This window comes from Leuciscus leuciscus (genome assembly GCF_965113295.1).
Source record: "Leuciscus leuciscus genome assembly, chromosome: 18".
Taxonomy (NCBI): Eukaryota; Metazoa; Chordata; class Actinopteri; order Cypriniformes; family Leuciscidae; genus Leuciscus; species Leuciscus leuciscus.
In genome coordinates, this window is record NC_138742.1 from 35,104,832 (window position 1) to 35,123,216 (window position 18,385).

At 42.7% G+C, this 18,385-nt stretch overlaps 1 protein-coding gene and 1 long non-coding RNA gene across 3 annotated transcripts in view; both read right to left on the reverse strand.

Moving 5' to 3' along the window:
• The window catches only part of LOC309481229, a 38,554-nt gene extending 37,974 nt beyond the window's left edge, over window positions 1–580 (reverse strand). The window contains exon 1 of the long non-coding RNA XR_014199955.1: window positions 431–580. This is a non-coding gene — a long non-coding RNA (uncharacterized lncRNA). The remainder of the gene's footprint in view (window positions 1–430) is intronic.
• Window positions 581–3,085: 2,505 nt separating this feature from the next.
• Window positions 3,086–18,385, reverse strand: part of l1camb (L1 cell adhesion molecule, paralog b) — a 75,887-nt gene continuing 60,587 nt past the window's right edge. For both annotated transcript variants that reach the window (XM_082144797.1, XM_082144796.1), the window contains 2 exons: window positions 6,869–6,938; window positions 3,086–6,678 (listed from right to left, as the gene is read on the reverse strand). In XM_082144797.1, coding sequence (XP_082000923.1) covers window positions 6,414–6,678; window positions 6,869–6,938 — 335 coding nt within the window. In that variant the 3' untranslated portion in view covers window positions 3,086–6,413. The remainder of the gene's footprint in view (window positions 6,679–6,868; window positions 6,939–18,385) is intronic.

Genomic DNA, 18,385 nt, shown 5'->3' on the forward strand with positions numbered 1-18,385 from the left:
AACCTGTCTTTTGAAAATCATATTTCATATGTTACAAAAACAGCCTTTTTCCACCTTAGAAACATTGCTAAGCTACGTAATATGCTATCAGTTTCTGATGCAGAAAAGTTAGTTCATGCATTCATGACCTCGAGACTGGATTACTGTAATGCTTTATTAGCTGGTTGTCCTGCATCCTCAATAAACAAGCTACAGTTAGTCCAAAATGCTGCCGCTAGAGTTCTTACGAGATCAAGAAAATATGATCATATAACACCGATTTTATCATCACTGCATTGGTTACCTATAAAGCTCCGTATTAATTATAAGATATTGCTACTGACTTATAAAGCCCTAAACGGCTTAGCTCCAGTCTATTTAACGGATCTTCTATCACCCTATAATCCATCGCGCTCTTTAAGATCACTAAATTCAAGGCTTTTGGTCATACCTAGGATATCCAGAACCACCAAAGGAGGGAGAGCATTTTCACATTTGGCTCCAAAACTCTGGAATAGTCTTCCTGATACTGTTCGTTGCTCAGACTCGCTCTCCCAGTTTAAAACTAGATTAAAGTCGCATCTCTTCAGCCAGGCATTCTTATAATCCTACAGTTCAAACTACAATCCGGCCTCTAGCTCATAAATCCCAGAGGAGAACTGGCCCCCGACTGAGCCTGGGTTCTCCCATGGTTTTTTTCTCCATTAGGTCACCTGATGGAGTTTTAGGACACCATTAGGTCACTTGATGGAGTTTTTCGGTTCCTTGCCACTGTTGCCTTTGGCTTGCTCAGTTGGGGATATTTTGGGGATATTTAATTTAATTTTATCAATCAATAAATTCCTCTTGAAAAAAACTTTGTTGTATTATTTTAATTTAATACTGTGAAGCTGCTTTGATACAATCTGTATTGTGAAAAGCGCTATACAAATAAACTTGACTTGACTTGACTTGACTTAATATAATAACAGAACCTGGGAAGATTTTCAGACTTTAACCTTACAGGATTCCAGAAAATGCTGGATTTAGGAGTTATAGAGGAGTCCCAAAGTGCGTGGTTAAAGGGATACTTCAGGATTTAGCATTAAGCTTTGTATTAGTAGAAAACCTGTAGTATTTTCGAATTACCGTCATTTTGCGTCATCGGAGGATTTTTTGGCCAGAGGCTAAAGACTACAGCCAGAAGGAGGGGCTGTCCCGCATGTTTTCAGCCCACCCATAGAGGGTGGGATCTCACTCACAGAATGTACACAGTATCAGCCGTCTTTCTTTGGAAGCTAAGCTACCAGGCTCTTGTTCTGTGGAGAAAACTGAGTAGTAGGAGAAAGCTGAGAAAGTCCGGCCGTCGAGATCATCCAAAATGTCCGGGATTTGGCTTTTGGTTTCTGCAGTCGCCATTCATTGTTTACATGCACACCTTTTGTTTCAGTCTAACTGAATTCATTCCGATTGGTGAATCTGAATGTAGTGTTTACATGAACGCTAAACAAGTGATCGGTTGATGTGCGTTTTAACATTGCTAAGAAAATTTCCGCTCCTCCGTGAGAGATACGAGATCGGCGCGTCTCAGTAATGACGTCACCGGCCTCGCGCCGTTCTCCCGCGCCCCTTAGTCTCGTCCTGCTCGCCACAGTAAACATAATGAATGGCTACTGTAGAACGCAAAAGCCGAATCCTGGACATTTTGGGCGATCTCAAAATACCGGGCAAACTCATCACGGAGTCTCACTAGTAGCCTAGCCGCCTTGTTTTCAACTGCGCTCTCTAACCGGTAGGCGTGGCCTCCTAGGGCAGCGAAGCAAGTGCATTCTGGGAGTTGTTGTCTTTCATCCACATAAGCCAAAAATAATTTTTCTGGCTTTTCTCAGTCTAGAAAGCTCCAAATTCAAAAATAATTTCACATTTCTTCTACATAAATGACCTATTTTAAATACACATTCATCTTTCCAGAAGTGAAGTATCCCTTTAAGCCCCATTGTCCTAGTACCAAAACCAGATGGGAACACACGATTTTAATTTCCCAGTTTGACACTTACCCTATGCCAAGAATAGATCAGCTAATTGAGCAGTTGGGTCCTGCACGCTTCATCACGACCCTTGATCTGACCAAAGGATACTGGCAAGTGCCTCTAACCTCTCAAGCCAAACCGAAGAAAGCCTTCTCCACTCCTGAGGGGGCCTTGCAATGCCGGGTTCTTCCCTTTGGGGTCCACGGGGCTCCCGCAAAATTTCAAAGACTCATGGATAGAGTTCTCTGCCTCTACCAACAATATGCTAGCGCATTGTTGACATTATCAACATTATTGTTATCCACAGCAGGAGTTGGGAAGAACATCACCATCTAGAGGCTGTTTTACAGGCATTAAGGGCAGCGAGTCTAACAGCAAACCCAAGTAAGTGTTCAGAGGCTCAAGAAGAGGCCAACTATCTGGGGTACACCTTTGGGAGAGGAAATGTGAAACCTTTGACCATACTCACCTGGCCCCAGCCACAAACCAAGAAACAGGTGAGGACCTTCCTTGGGCTAGTTGGTTACTACCCGTACATTCATCCCAGGCTTTGTCACAAAAGCAGCCCCCCCTAAACGAACTGACCCGCAAGTACCTCCCAAACTAGGTTAAGTGGACCAAAGAAAGAGAGCAGAAGTAGGGATTGGAGCAATGCTGTCCCAGGTGCATGATGGTATGGAGCACCCAATCATGTATGTTAACCGTATGTTCCTACTCCTTGAGAAGAATGTCTTGCTGTCAAATGGGACATTGAAAAATTGTGGGGATATTGTTGGGATATTCTTCATCTCCTTTGCCTCCCTTCCAGACGGAGTGATTTGATGCAACTAGGGCCAACTCAAGAAGGAAGTAATACCTCAGTTTACAGTTTTTTCCCTCTCCCCTCTCCCCTCTCCCACACCTTATTAAGAATGAAGAAAATTAAGTTTTGCCTTCCCTGCACTCCTGCTTGGTAAAATGTTTGTTCTGACACTCTGAGTTGAATCTCCCAAAACCTGTGTGTAGAGATTACAAAACATACAACTCAAAATTCATCTAAATCAATCAATGCACCATTTTTCTGCCATATATTTATTGCCTCACCATAGCAAAACCAATATAAATCACATCTAAAACGTCTTGGCAAAGCGTTGAACAATTTTATTGACAATTACATGAATCCCCAAATAGGAGTATTTAAAAGTTCACCGCATGCACTTTTCACAAAATCAAAAATGTCAGACTTCCTGGAGCATATAAATATCAGGATGTAACAGCCTTCGCAGGTCAGTGGGCCGGTGGCCGGCAGACTCTGCTCAACCCATACTCAAATGCACCATACATTTTCTGCAGTGCCAAGGGCCCTTTAACAGCCCCTCCCCAGTTTTGGCACCAATGTAATGATGTTCCCAATTCAAGCAAACGATGAAAGTAACTTTAATGACAAAATAAACATAAACAACAAAAGTAAGTGGCAGCCCCTCAAGGACGACTGCCGCACATAAATGTATAAGTCCCAGGCCTGGTCCTCTCTCGTCTTCCACTGTTGTAAATCCTCCTTTTATCCTTCCGGAGCTCCTCTGTGGGACTCGAGACTGGCGTGACTCATAGGTGTCGTTCATTAAGCTCGCTCCCATCCCACTGCTCTTGGCCTTGCCCTGCTCATTACACAGCTCTTATTGTATGTAATGCTCTTTAGGTTGCACAATTATTTTTTTACTTAAATGAATTAACGACAAATGAAAAAGTGCAGTCAATTTTAGGCTTGTGACTAATATTTAACTGCAATTAATAATGTGGAATGTATGTGCAAGAAATATGAAGCCATATCCAGTCAATTAAATTAAATGAATATTGTACAAGTAAAACGTGTTACACATTATTTTCTGCATAATCATCATGTAATTTTATTTTATTGTATTTTTAGATACAGCACAAGGGCTAAAGAAGCATCGCTGACAAGCTCCATACTTGACTTGTATTCCCGCAACATTACAGATATAGTCCATCATGACTTATCTCTCACCAGAGTTCAGTTATTACTCACAGAGGCAGTTATTGTTTGAAATACCACACTGACTACCTTTTTATTGTCATTTTAGTGCTTAGATTTAAAAATAGAAGGCAGAGGTAAGAGAAGGTTACATACATTATCAAGATATCCCATAAAGCTGGGAAGGATGGTGACGTGCTCACTGTGTGGGTTCACTTGAGCTCTTTTCTAATAAAGCCATGCACTGCACTTCCACCCGTTTTACTCAAGTTCTTTTCGTAGGAAAATAGATTTTAATGCGTACACAGGCTACATACATTTGTTGTAAATATTCCTAATATTCTGATTTTAACCAGGCGGTCGCAGCATGACTTTGATCGGTACAATTCAGGATGGTTTATGAGTGGCATATGTTATATAAAACAAATAATGTTATTAAGTAGTGAACTCAAAGCCATAATCACTGTCTGAAGGTGTTTTTGCTCTTTGGATAAAGCCAGCAAACGCTCCAGAATGATATCAATAAAACACTATGAAATCAGTGCTCTAAACGCTAAATCTATAATTGAGCATGAGACCATGGATATGGTATAAATATGACAATAATAAATATAGTAAAGGTGAAAACATACCAAATAATAATTACATTCAGAATAAGAACCATCAATATGTTCTTTTCTACATCAGTTTGTGTCTATTTATCATAAGCTGAAGTCACTGCCCTCAGGCCATTTCCTTTAATACACTAGATACAGACAGGAACAGCCTGACTACATTTATTTCAAAGAATGCCCACACTAGAAAGAACAACTGATGACAAATGTGTGATAGATTATATTGTATGACTGTTATTGTTAGTAATAATTTACTGTACATCATTTGCACTGCTTGAGTGTTATTATTTGCAAGCTGATGGACTGATGACAGACACTCAAGAACGGGAGTCATCAAACTCTGTAAGGCAACACGACGGGGTTTAGCCTCAGCGTTACAGGAGAACAGCAGGCACAGCCTCACACTACATCAACTAGCCTAGCACTACATCTCATGCTGTTATATGCTGCAGGATATCAATTCTAGTTGAAAAAAAGAAAGTTAAAAAATATATGTTAGTGTCAAAATCACAAAATTTGGCTTTAGTGCAGCGGCTGTATGTACTCAAAGGGATTTAACGTAATAAATTGCATCAAAAACACCATTATTTAAAAAGCTTACTTGGGTAACACACTTGGGCAACAATACAAATGATACACGTTAAAAGCCCTGAAATTTGATTATTAAGACACAGAGAGACACACATAGTAGGATAATAATTGTTCATACATACTGTATTATAAAACATGAATAAAAAAAATTAAAGACACAAACATTACATGTAATGTGTAAAGAAAAAATTATAAATAAATAAATAATATGATATATAAATCAAAATATATTAGCCTCTATGAAATAAAATATATGATGTATATACATGTATTTCATATAAAAAAAAAAAAGAACATGCATATGAATACAACCAAAAAATACAAAAAACAATTTGAACATTTTTTTTTAAACGCAAATGGGGAAAGTATGCCTTCAAATGATAATGAAATGTGAAAGGATTTTCTCTTTTCAAACTGTTACCTGTGATTGCACAGGAACATCGCAGTGATTCTAGCTGATGTTTTCTACATAAGGCATTGTTCAGAGACGCAGCAAAAATCTGCTCGGCTCAAGTCTTTAGCTCGAACAGTGAGAAACTGAATAGTCGTTTTTCAAAGCCAATTAAAATCTTAGCCCGAACTGTCAGATTCAATTTCATTGCAGTTGTTTGTGTGGAAAAGTGTTCAGATTTACTCTTTCACTAAAAAGTGAGCTGTGTCTCATGTATCAGAGTGTCCTGTCAACATTATCTTTTTTGTTGTACAGTAGCAGCCATAGTGCTGACATCTACTATGTTATTACGTTATTTCCTACAGCAACCAATGCACTGTAGATACAGCAAATATTGACTATGCTTTATAAACAATCAGATTCAGAAAAAGATAGTGCTGGCAGTCACTCCTACAGATATCATTTTCAAAACGAGTTGCATTTGTGCGCCATGTGAACAAGGCCAAAATCTGTCCTGAACTCTCGAATGGCCGTATTCCCCTGGCTGCGTCTGTAGTCTATCACACCTTATTCTACCGGAGTTCAGCAAGAGAACTTAGTGGAACACCTTCCAGTTCAAACATCACTTGCTGTAAACTGGGAAGAAGCAAGGTGAGCGTTGTAAACAGTTTTCAGTGCTTGGATGGAATGTTATAAGCAATTGTCCTGCACTTTATTGGCGTCTGTCGGATGCATGTGTGTCGTTATGTGAGTGTGAAGCCGGTGGTGTTTATGGATGATGTTTCTCGCGTCATATAGTAATATCCTGTCTAATACCATCAGTGCCTCTCATTCAAATGGTCAAGGACATGCATGTGTTAATTTGGCCCCAGAATTCCTGTCACAGAAGTGGGGAAGCTGATGCTGGGTGGAGGCATGTTGGGATTGACGGGAGACGTGGCGCCCGAGCTGTCGTGACCGCCGTGAGTCTGTGGATCCCTGCGTCCGCTGTACTGGCCAATGAAGGAGCCGTCCTCGTTGAATTGGATGTCAACACTGTCTCCGTAGTCGGCTAGACTGTCGTTACTGCTGCGTTTGCTCTCGCAGACAGACGGCTGACTGATGGAGCACTTCTCATTATCACTGATGGAGAGACAGACCAGAGGTTTCGGTTACAGTTCAGCAGGAAACAGTCAGTGTACATGGATGATGGAGTCAGTGAATGTTCTTACCTCTCCAGAGATCTATGTGCGCAAGCATGAAAGCAGAGAGACTTATGAACAGAGAGAATTATTGACACTATAATGTGACATAATTGGCTAACTGCGCTTACCTGTACTCTCCAAACGCGTCATCTTTTGTTCGGGGCCCAGCATCCACCTGACCCTCCTCTTTATCTTTCACTGAAACCCAAAAAATAGAACGCACCATAAATTCAGAATGTCTCTTTCGTTGACAACCCTATAAACATAGCAGCAATATTGCATACATTCACCGCTATATAGACCTAGAGTTTCGGTCAAGTAAATGCTGTTTTCACGGTGTATAAAACATACAATTGTTCCTGGATGTCCACCAGAGGGCACTCCCCTCTTGTTCATTGTCATTCTATTATGGACTTCATTTCCCAGATATCGCTGCCTAGACTCATCAACCCTGACTGCTATCAGCTGTGTATCATTTACTTTGTGAACTCTACCTATATAAGTCTGGTTAATTCAGTCATTCGATGCAAAGTCTTGTAGGTGTCTGTATTGCATTGCCTTTGTATCCTGGTTTCCTGTGTCTTGGTTTTGATCTTCTGCCCGTTGTCCTGGATTTCTCTGTTTTCCTGTGCCTTGGACTCTGTCATTGTTTGGACTGTTTTGATTACCCTTTAATAAACGTCTCTGTTTGGATCCTCAACTTTGTGTTTCGTTCATGACAGAGACTTCAAGACTTCGCTGGTCGCTGCACCAGAGTCTCCAGCCGTCATTGTCGCCCCACCAGAGTCTCCAGCCGTCATGGTCGCCGCACCAGAGTCTCCTCACCACACCAGAGTCTCCAGTCGTCATGGTCGCCGCACCAGAGTCTCCAGCCGTCATGGTCGCCGCACCAGAGTCTCCAGTCGTCATGGTCGCCGTACCAGAGTCTCCAGTCGTCATGGTCGCCGCACCAGAGTCTCCAGCCGTCATGGTCGCCCCACCAGAGTCTCCAGCCGTCATGGTCGCGGCACCAGAGTCTCCTCAGGCGTCATCTGAAGCTACAAAGGCAGTCCCTAGGCGTTTGAGACGGGCTTCCAGTTTGGAGGACACACCGCTAATGTCGATACAAGCAGCCGGCATCTCTGTGGTGGTATAGAGTCTGGGGGTCTCAGAAGTTCTTCCACTGTCAATTGCACTCCCCGTGACAGGGATGGTCATTTTGTGTGTCTGGGTGTCTCAGAAGTTCTTCCACTGTCAATTGCACTCCCCGTGACAGGGATGGTCATTTTGTGTGTCTGGGTCATATGTTTCAGCTTCTCTTGAGGCGGTGGCACCAGAGCTAGTTTTGCCAGGGGTGACGGCGTCTGCTCACAAACTCTCTGTCTGCCCTGATGTGACCACGGAGGTCATCCCTAAGTATTCTGTCTGTCCTGATGCAACCGCGGAGGTTGTCAGCGAACCCTCTGTCTGCCCAGATATGACCACAGAGGTCGTTCTTGAACTGCCTGTATGCCCTGACATGACCACAGAGATTGTTCATGAACTTTCTGTGTGCCCTGAAATGATCACAGAGGTCGACCCAGAAAACCCTTCTGGTCCCGTTATGACTATGGAGGTTCCTTGAGCTCCCAACCGGTTTTGACACGGCCCCTGAGGCCAACCCTTACCCCACTGTGCTCTGTGTTACAGTTTCGCCTGATCAGCCGTGGTGGTCTCTAGTTCCACCAGATCTTCCCTGGGGGTCTTTAGCTCCGCCTTAGTTTAAATAACTATAAATGGAGCTTACAACACCTAGTTTTACTATGCATATCCTCATCTGCATACTTTTGCATATGCATATTCATCCACATGTTTAACGGTACAAGACATTAGGAAAATATGAGATACGGATGTGGCATCACATTACATTGCTAAAAATCATTTAGTAGCCTATCCTTGCCTTGTTTTTAAATAAATAAGTCAAACAGTATAAAATACATTTCAGAGAAAGCTTTCTCAATCTTTCTCACTGGCCAAAGAGTATTTTTAATTGCTTTATAGATTTAATGGAAATAGATAGGCCTTATTGCATTATTGATCATTATTTGCGTGACTATTTTCTCAGACCATGAGTTCTTCTATTATCATGCGCTAAGCGATCCTCACTGTAGTTAAAACATTAAAACACATCATGCGACAGGAAAAGTGTTCAAAAGCATCGCATCCACAACAAATATTTATATTTATTAAAATATAAAAAATAATAACTTCTCGGTAATGATTTCATGTAATTTAAGTGCTTCATTAATGAGAATGGCATATTTCATCTAAATGTGTATATCAGATGTAAAATATACACTGTTAGACCTTACCAGGCTTTTTTACAGTAAACACTGTAACACTGTTGCCAGTAATTTACTGTTAATTGTACAGTTCTTTACTGTAATCTACAGTGTTACTGTAAAATACTAAAACTCGAGTTAACTAATATCACTTGCAGAAACAGACTGCCTTAAATTGACCAATTGTCGTTTAAATGTGGACCAGCGGGCAGCATACTAGAGGCACGCAGCTCGCAAGTGGTTTTCTCTAGAATACCTTGTTCTCCTGATATTTCAGTGCTATATTTTAGTCAAGGTAAGGCCATCTTCGATTCTCTTGTTCTTTTGTAAATTTTAATTTCACATAATCCTGTATTTCAGTTAGACGCATTGGCACTTTAGAGAAATAGCCGCGAACGAAACACATGTAAATGTTTATAGCAATCTAATTTGCACGTAACTTAAGCCCTTGCTCCTAGCACTTTAGATTTGACACATTTTGCCGTTATTGACTTAATTGCCCGAACGAAACAGCATCTGTAAGAATTGATAGATATAAATAGAAGGGCTTCAGATCACTTCAATAGGACCAGCGGGCAGCATACTAGAGGCACGCAGCTCGCAAGTGGTTTTCTCTAGAATACCTTGTTCGCCTGATATTTCAGTGCTATATTTTAGTCAAGGTAAGGCCATCTTCGATTCTCTTGTTCTTTTGTAAATTTTAATTTCACATAATCCTGTATTTCAGTTAGACGCATTGGCACTTTAGAGAAATAGCCGCGAACGAAACACATGTAAATGTTTATAGCAATCTAATTTGCACGTAATTTAAGCCCTTGCTCCTAGCACTTTAGATTTGACACATTTTGCCGTTATTGACTTAATTGCCCGAACGAAACAGCATCTGTAAGAATTGATAGATATAAATAGAAGGGCTTCAGATCACTTCAATAGGACCAGCGGGCAGCATACTAGAGGCACGCAGCTCGCAAGTGGTTTTCTCTAGAATACCTTGTTCTCCTGATATTTCAGTGCTATATTTTAGTCAAGGTAAGGCCATCTTCGATTCTCTTGTTCTTTTGTAAATTTTAATTTCACATAATCCTGTATTTCAGTTAGACGCATTGGCACTTTAGAGAAATAGCCGCGAACGAAACACATGTAAATGTTTATAGCAATCTAATTTGCACGTAACTTAAGCCCTTGCTCCTAGCACTTTAGATTTGACACATTTTGCCGTTATTGACTTAATTGCCCGAACGAAACAGCTGTACTCACTCAAGCGGTGAGAGCATTATCTGTATATCTGTGTAATTTGCACGCTGTCGCGGAAGCGTCAGCGGAAGCGTTCAGGCTCCTCGTGTGAAGACCGACTCGGGTAAAGACCAGCAACTCTACCTGCGCGACTCCACCGAGCAAGGACACCAGAAAGGCACTTACGTATCTCCTCTTCCCTTTTTCTTCCCTCTACTTATCTTATTGTTCACCTTAATCAACATGTGCTTTCAATACATTCCTGTTATCTCTCGGCAACGTCCTTTCATCACGCGCAATAGACAGCGCAATATTGCCAATCTGCGTCCCATCCTCACATACTCCTCTCTCTCTTTCCGTGGGTCTATGGAATTGTCAGTCAGCAGTCAATAAAGCTGACTTCATTCCAGCCTTTGCATCTCATTCTACTCTTAGTATCTTGGGGCTGACTGAGACCTGGATTCGTCCAGAAGACTCAGCAACCCCTGCTGCTCTCTCTAGCAATTTCTCCTTCTCCCACTCCCCTCGCCAGTCTGGGAGAGGTGGGGGTACAGGGCTTCTCGTTTCTAACAATTGCAAATACTCCACGCTCTCTTCTCTATGCAACAACAACTCATTTGAATATCATGCTATTACACTTACAACTCCCATTAAAATCCATATTGTAGTCATTTATCGCCCCCCAGGTCAGCTGGGTAACTTTGTAGATGAGCTGGATGTGCTGCTGTCTACTTTCCCTGAGGACGGCACCCCACTACTAGTCTTCGGTGACTTCAACATTCATCTCGAAAAGCCACATGCAACAGACTTCACCTCTCTCCTAGCCTCTTTCTATCTCAAACGACTCATCACCACAGCTACTCACAAATCAGGCAACCAACTGGACCTGGTTTACACACGCAACTGCACCACAGAAAACATCCTGGTGACACCTCTCCACGTTTCAGATCATTTCCTCATTACTTTCAGTCTACAACTCTCTACCCCTGCACCACCACCCCCACCACCAGTCACTTTCAGACGAAACCTGCGCTCACTTTCCCCCTCCCATCTTTCCTCTGCCGTATCATCCTCTCTTCCCCCACCCTCACAATTCTCATCTCTGGATGTGAATACCGCAACGGACACCTTATGCTCCACTCTAATCTCTTCTCTAGACATTATCTGCCCTCTCTCCTCCAGGCCAGCACGCGCTACTCCCTCTAACCCCTGGTTATCTGAGGTTCTTCGGGAACACCGGACCGAACTCAGGGCAGCGGAGAGGAAATGGCACAAATCAAAAGACGCATCTGACCTGAGTATGTATCAATCTCTCCTCTCCTCCTTTTCTGTTGATGTTCATGCTGCAAAATCTTCATACTTCCACAACAAGATCAACAGCTCCTCCAACACACGATTACTCTTCAAGACATTCAACTCTCTCCTCTGTCCACCTCCACCACCACCCGCCTCCTCCTTAACTGCTGACGATTTTGCGCACTTCTTCACCAACAAAACAACAGCTATCAGCAGTCAGTTCTCAGCTCCACACACACAGGAACCCAGACCGACCCCTTCCACAGCCAATACCCCTCTGTCCTCCTTTTCTTCGCTAACCGAGGAAGAAGTATCTACACTTCTCCTCTCCAGTCACCCTACCACCTGCCCGCTTGACCCCATCCCCTCACACCTTCTACAAGCCATCTCTCCCACACTTCTACCATCACTCACACACATCATCAACTCATCCCTCCATACTGGCACCTTCCCTACAGCATTCAAGCAGGCTCGGGTTACTCCACTGCTCAAAAAACCCACGCTAAACACATCATTTGTAGAGAATTACAGACCTATCTCTCTCCTACCATTCATTGCGAAGACACTTGACAGAGCTGTCTTCAACCAACTAACATCCTTCTTGTCTCTAAACAACCAGCTGGATGTCAACCAATCTGGCTTCAAGAAAGGACATTCAACTGAGACTGCATTACTGTCAGTCACAGAAGCCCTACGGATCGCAAAAGCTGCTTCTAAATCTTCAGTCCTCATTCTCCTGGATCTGTCTGCTGCCTTCGACACGGTGAATCATCAGATCCTTATGTCCACCCTCTCATCACTGGGCATCACAGGAACTTCACTCCACTGGTTTGAGTCCTATCTCACAGGTAGGTCCTTCAAGGTCGCATGGAGAGGTGAGGTATCCAGAGCACATCAGCTGACCACAGGTGTTCCCCAGGGTTCAGTTCTTGGTCCCCTCCTCTTCTCCATCTACACCACATCACTGGGACACATCATACAGGCACACGGTTTTTCCTACCACTGCTATGCTGATGACACGCAGCTCTTCCTCTCCTTTCAACCAGATGATCCCACAGTAGCTGCACGGGTCTCAAGCTGTCTGGCGGACATCTCCACATGGATGAAGGAACATCACCTGCAGCTCAACCTGGCAAAGACTGAGCTTCTCGTCCTCCCTGCCAATCCGTCTCTACAGCACGACTTCACCATCCAGCTAGAGTCATCATTAATCACCCCATCAAGATCGGTCAGAAATCTTGGAGTAACGTTTGATGACCAGCTGACCTTCACAGATCACATTTCAAAGACAGCTCGATCATGCAGGTTTGCACTGCACAACATCAGGAAAATCAGGCCTTTCCTAACTGAGCATGCAACACAACTTATCGTCCAGGCCCTGGTCATCTCTAGGCTTGACTACTGCAATGCTCTTCTGGCTGGACTTCCAGCATGTGCAACCAAACCCCTACAGATGATCCAGAATGCTGCAGCTCGTCTTGTCTTCAACGAGCCCAAGAGGGCCCACGTCACTCCTCTGTTCATCTCTCTGCACTGGCTACCTCTCGCTGCTCGCATCAAGTTCAAGGCACTGACGCTTGCTTACAGAACTATCACAGGCTCAGCTCCCTCCTACTTTCACTCACTCCTACGAGTCTACATCCCTACCAGACACCTACGATCGGTCAACGAGCGACGTCTCGTGGTTCCATCACAGAAAGCCACAAAATCACTTTCCAGAACATTCTCATTCACAGTTCCATGCTGGTGGAACGCTCTCCCCACCCTCATCCGGAATGCAGAATCCCTGACAACATTCAAAAGACAGCTGAAAACCAATCTCTTCCGTGAGCACTTAACCTTATATAAAAAAAAAAAAAAAAAAAAATAATAATAATTTCCTTTCCCTTTGAAACATCACTTATCAGGCTTATGCTACTCTGAATAATACCTGAACTTCGTATTTTGAGCACTTCTTGCGTTGTTGTTGCTTTTGCCTCTTTATGATGACTCGCTGAATTTTGTCCTAATTTGTAAGTCGCTTTGGACAAAGGCGTCTGCTAAATGACTAAATGTAAATGTAAATGTATTAACTAAAATGTATAATGCACTAATATTGTGAGCAAAGTATTACCGTGAACTTATTTCATTTGAGACCACTAAAAAATATTGTAAATAAAGAGATTTCCACTGGACCAGCAACTACACAGTCACCGCCTGTTAAATAAAGCAACATGCAGCAAATCATCAATGTTTGTAGATCTTCTCCTGGACTGAAGCACAGGCTCTAATCTTCAGCACAATGGTGACCCACAAAACTAAAATTTACAGTAAACTACTGGCAACAGTGTTACCAGTATATAGGTTTTATTACTTACAGTTTATTCCTGTTAAAATACATTCCGTGGGAGTGTCTTTTTATCTTACACTGTTAACCCTTTCAACCCCAAGAGAAAATCCACACTACAAAGAGTAAAAAGTAACATTGAGACAGTGTTGCAGTGAGATAATTAAGGGAATATGTAAGTGATTGTTGAGCATTAGTGATGAACACCTGCTGTTAACAAGCAGATTCACTGAAGGAAAGAGGAACACACGAACAGAAAATAGAGAAACACAATAACTACAACTGACTTCCATTAGTGATGAACACCTGCTGTTAACAAGCAGATTCACTGAAGGAAAGAGGAACACGAACAGAAAATAGAGAAACACAATAACTACAACTGACTTCCAGCCATTACACATTATTACACTTATTAACCCGTATGACTTTATTTCTGTCATACGTCTACAGAAGTTGTTATTGAGATGTTTAATTGAAAATGTTTGGTTTAAAGTTACCATGAAGGAGATCAGGGTTTGCTTTAGGTGGGATGCTGACCCTTGACTTTTTAACATTAGTTTTTGTCTTGTTGCTTGAACTGTGTTTTTGCAAACAACACTTGTGCACACACACGGTTTGTGAATGCAGTTTGTTATATTGATTATGATGACAAAATCATCATATAGACTGTTCATTCACTAATTTCATTCAGAGTTTAACCCTGTATCAAAATCCTGATTTAATATATTTAATCCTGAGATTCATATGCTGATTGTTGATGTCTGAAGTCAAGCAGGAGTTCAAAATGTTTTAATGCACTATATGATTTCAATATACTTCAGAATAACTGATTGCAGAAATGTTGCTGATTTCATTTTGTAGATTCACAGATATATGATAAATATGAAATACCCATAAATATAAACGCTTGTACACAGGATGAGATCAGAGAATCAGACATGTCCAGGATGATAATGGCATCATCTCAACAGCCTAAAACACCTGATCATCTTCTTCTTGGCTTTTTCTTCCCATAACAAATGTGTTTTATAAACACAGTTAAAGCAGCCAGAGAAAAACTAATGTTAAAAAGTAAAGTGTCAAGAGACCAACTAAAGCAAACACTGATCTCCATCATGGTGACTACACACTTTATTATATTCAATACAACATCAACAACTAAATATGTGTTCATTCTCAACAAGAACTTTTGTACATGTATGAAATAAAGAATGTTAAACTGGTTTGTAAACGGTTTTCACACTCAGTGTGGCTGGAAGTCAGTTGTAGTTCTTGTGTTACTCTTTTCTGTTCTTGTTTCTCTGTCCTTCAGTGATTCTGCTTATCAGGTGTTCATCAGTGTCTCAATTCACTCACTTCTTTTCATTCACTCTGTCAAGTGGACTATATTAGTGAACTAATGTAGGGAACAGTGAATGAGGGTATAGGGTGTGATTTGGTACACAGTCTCTGAGTGTCGACTTTGAGTGACTGACTGACTGATAATGAGTGACTGAGAGACTGACTGATAGTGAGTGAGTGAGAGGATGACTGACTGACTGATAGTGAGTGAGTGTGTGTGTGAGTGAGTGAGGGAGTGAGTGATTGACTGACTGATAGTGAGTGACTGATAGTGAGTGAGTGAGTGAGTGAGTGAGTGAGTGAGTGAGTGAGTGAGTGAGAGACTGACTGATAGTGAGTGAGTGAGTGAGTGACTGATAGAGTGTGAGTGAGTGAGTGAGTGAGTGACTGATAGTGAGTGAGGGAGTGAGTGACTGACTGATAGTGTGTGTGTGTGTGTGTGTGTGTGTGTGTGTGTGTGTGTGTGTGTGTGTGTGTGTGTGTGTGTGTGTGTGTGTGTGTGTGTGTGTGAGTGAGTGAGTGAGTGAGTGAGTGAGTGAGTGAGTGAGTGAGTGAGTGAGTGAGTGAGTGAGTGAGTGAGTGACTGCCTGAGTGAGTGAATGAGTGAGTGAGAGAGAGACTGACTGACTGACTGAGTGACTGACTGACTGATAGTGAGTGAGTGACTGACTGATAGTGAGTGAGTGACTGACTGATAGTGAGTGAGTGAGTGACTGACTGACTGATAGTGAGTGAGTGACTGATAGTGAGTGACTGACTGACTGACTGATAGTGAGTGAGTGACTGAGTGAGAGACTGAGTGAGTGAGTGAGAGAGAGAGAGAGAGACTGACTGATAGTGAGTGAGTGACTGACTGACTGACTGACTGACTGATAGTGAGTGAGTGAGTGACTGACTGACTGACTGACTGATAGTGAGTGAGTGAGTGAGTGAGTGAGTGAGAGACTGACTGACTGATAATGAGTGAGTGACTGACTGATAATGAGTGAGTGAGTGACTGACTGATAGTGAGTGAGTGACTGACTGATAGTGAGTGACTGACTGACTGACTGATAGTGAGTGACTGACTGACTGATAGTGAGAGAGTGACTGACTGACTGACTGATAGTGTGTGTGTGAGTGAGTGACTGCCTGAGTGAGTGAGTGAGTGAGTGAGTGAGTGACTGACTGACTGACTGACTGATAGTGAGTGAGTGAGTGAGTGAGTGAGTGACTGACTGACTGATAGTGAGTGAGAGAGTGAGTGACTGACTGACTGATAGTGTGTGTGTGAGTGAGTGACTGCCTGAGTGAGTGAGTGAGTGAGTGAGTGACTGACTGACTGACTGATAGTGAGTGAGTGAGTGAGTGAGTGACTGACTGACTGACTGATAGTGAGTGAGAGAGTGAGTGAGTGACTGACTGACTGACTGATAGTGTGTGTGTGAGTGAGTGACTGCCTGAGTGAGTGAGTGACTGACTGACTGACTGACTGACTGACTGACGCGAGTGGAAATTAGTATTATTCTAGTATTATTAGTATTAGTATAATAGTATTATTCCAGTTCTGCTGTAATTCAGCATTGTATTTGACTCAAGGTAAGTGTATGTTCGATTCTCTGCTTATTTTTCATTTTTACCTTCTCACAAATCTGTATTTTATCTAGACGCGTTAACACTCTAACTAACAGCCGCGAGTGGAAATTAGTATTATCATTATTGCTGTTTAATTGCACTTAAGTACTGGCTTTTAGCACTTTCGATTCAGGACTTTTCCGCTTTATTGCTTTAATTGCTCGGCGACACAGCTGTCCTCACTCAGGCAGTGACAGCACTATATTTCTGTAGTCTGCGCGCTGTCGCGGAAGCGTCAGCGGGAGCGTTCAGCTCTCGTGTGAAGACCGACTCGGGTAAAGACCATCGACTCTACCTGCGCGACTCCACCGAGCGAGGACACCAGGAAGGCACTTAAGTATCTAATTTTCCCTTTCCCTTCCCACTTTTTATCTTATTTTTCACCTTACTCAACATGTGCTTTCAATACATTCCTGTTATCTCTCGGCAACGCCCTTTCATCATTCACAAAAGGCAGCGCAATACTGCTAATCTGCGTCCCATTCTCTCATCCTCTCACACACCTCTCTCTCTTTCCATGGGTCTATGGAATTGTCAGTCAGCAGTCAATAAAGCTGACTTTATTCCAGCCTTTGCATCTCATTCTACTCTTAGTATCTTGGGCTTGACTGAGACCTGGATTCGTCCAGAAGACTCAGCAACCCCCGCTGCTCTCTCTAGCAATTTCTCTTTCTCTCACTCCCCTCGCCAGTCTGGGAGGGGTGGGGGTACAGGGTTTCTCATTTCTAACAACTGGAAATACTCAGCGCTCTCTTCTCTATGCAACAACAACTCATTTGAATATCATGCTATTACACTTACAACTCCCATTAAGATCGATTTTGTAGTCATTTATCGCCCCCCAGGTCAGCTGGGTAACTTCGTAGAGGAGCTGGATGTGCTGCTGTCCTCTTTTCCTGAGGACGGCACCCCACTTGTAGTCTTTGGTGACTTCAACATTCATCTTGAAAAGCCACATGCAACAGACTTCATTTCTCTCCTAGCCTCTTTCGATCTCAAACGGCTCATCACCACAGGTACTCACAAATCAGGCAACCAACTGGACCTGGTTTACACACGCAACTGTATCACAGACAACATTTTGGTGACACCTCTCCATGTTTCAGATCATTTCCTCATAACTTTCAGTCTACAACTCTCTACCCCTGCACCACCAATCCTCCCACCAGTCACTTTCAGACGAAACCTGCGCTCACTTTCTCCCGCCAATCTTTCCTCTGCCGTGTCATCTTCTCTTCCCTCACCCTCACAATTCTCATCTCTGGATGTGAATACCGCAACTGATACCTTATTCTCCACTCTAACCTCTTCTCTAGACAAAATCTGCCCTCTCTCCTCCAGGCCTGCACGTGCTACTCCCTCTAACCCCTGGTTATCTGAGGTTATTCGTGAACATCGGACCGAACTCAGGGCAGCGGAGAGGAAATGGCGCAAATCAAAAGACACATCTGATCTAAGTATGTATCAATCTCTCCTCTCTTCATTTTCTGTGGATGTTCATGCTGCTAAATCTTCCCACTTCCACAACAAGATCA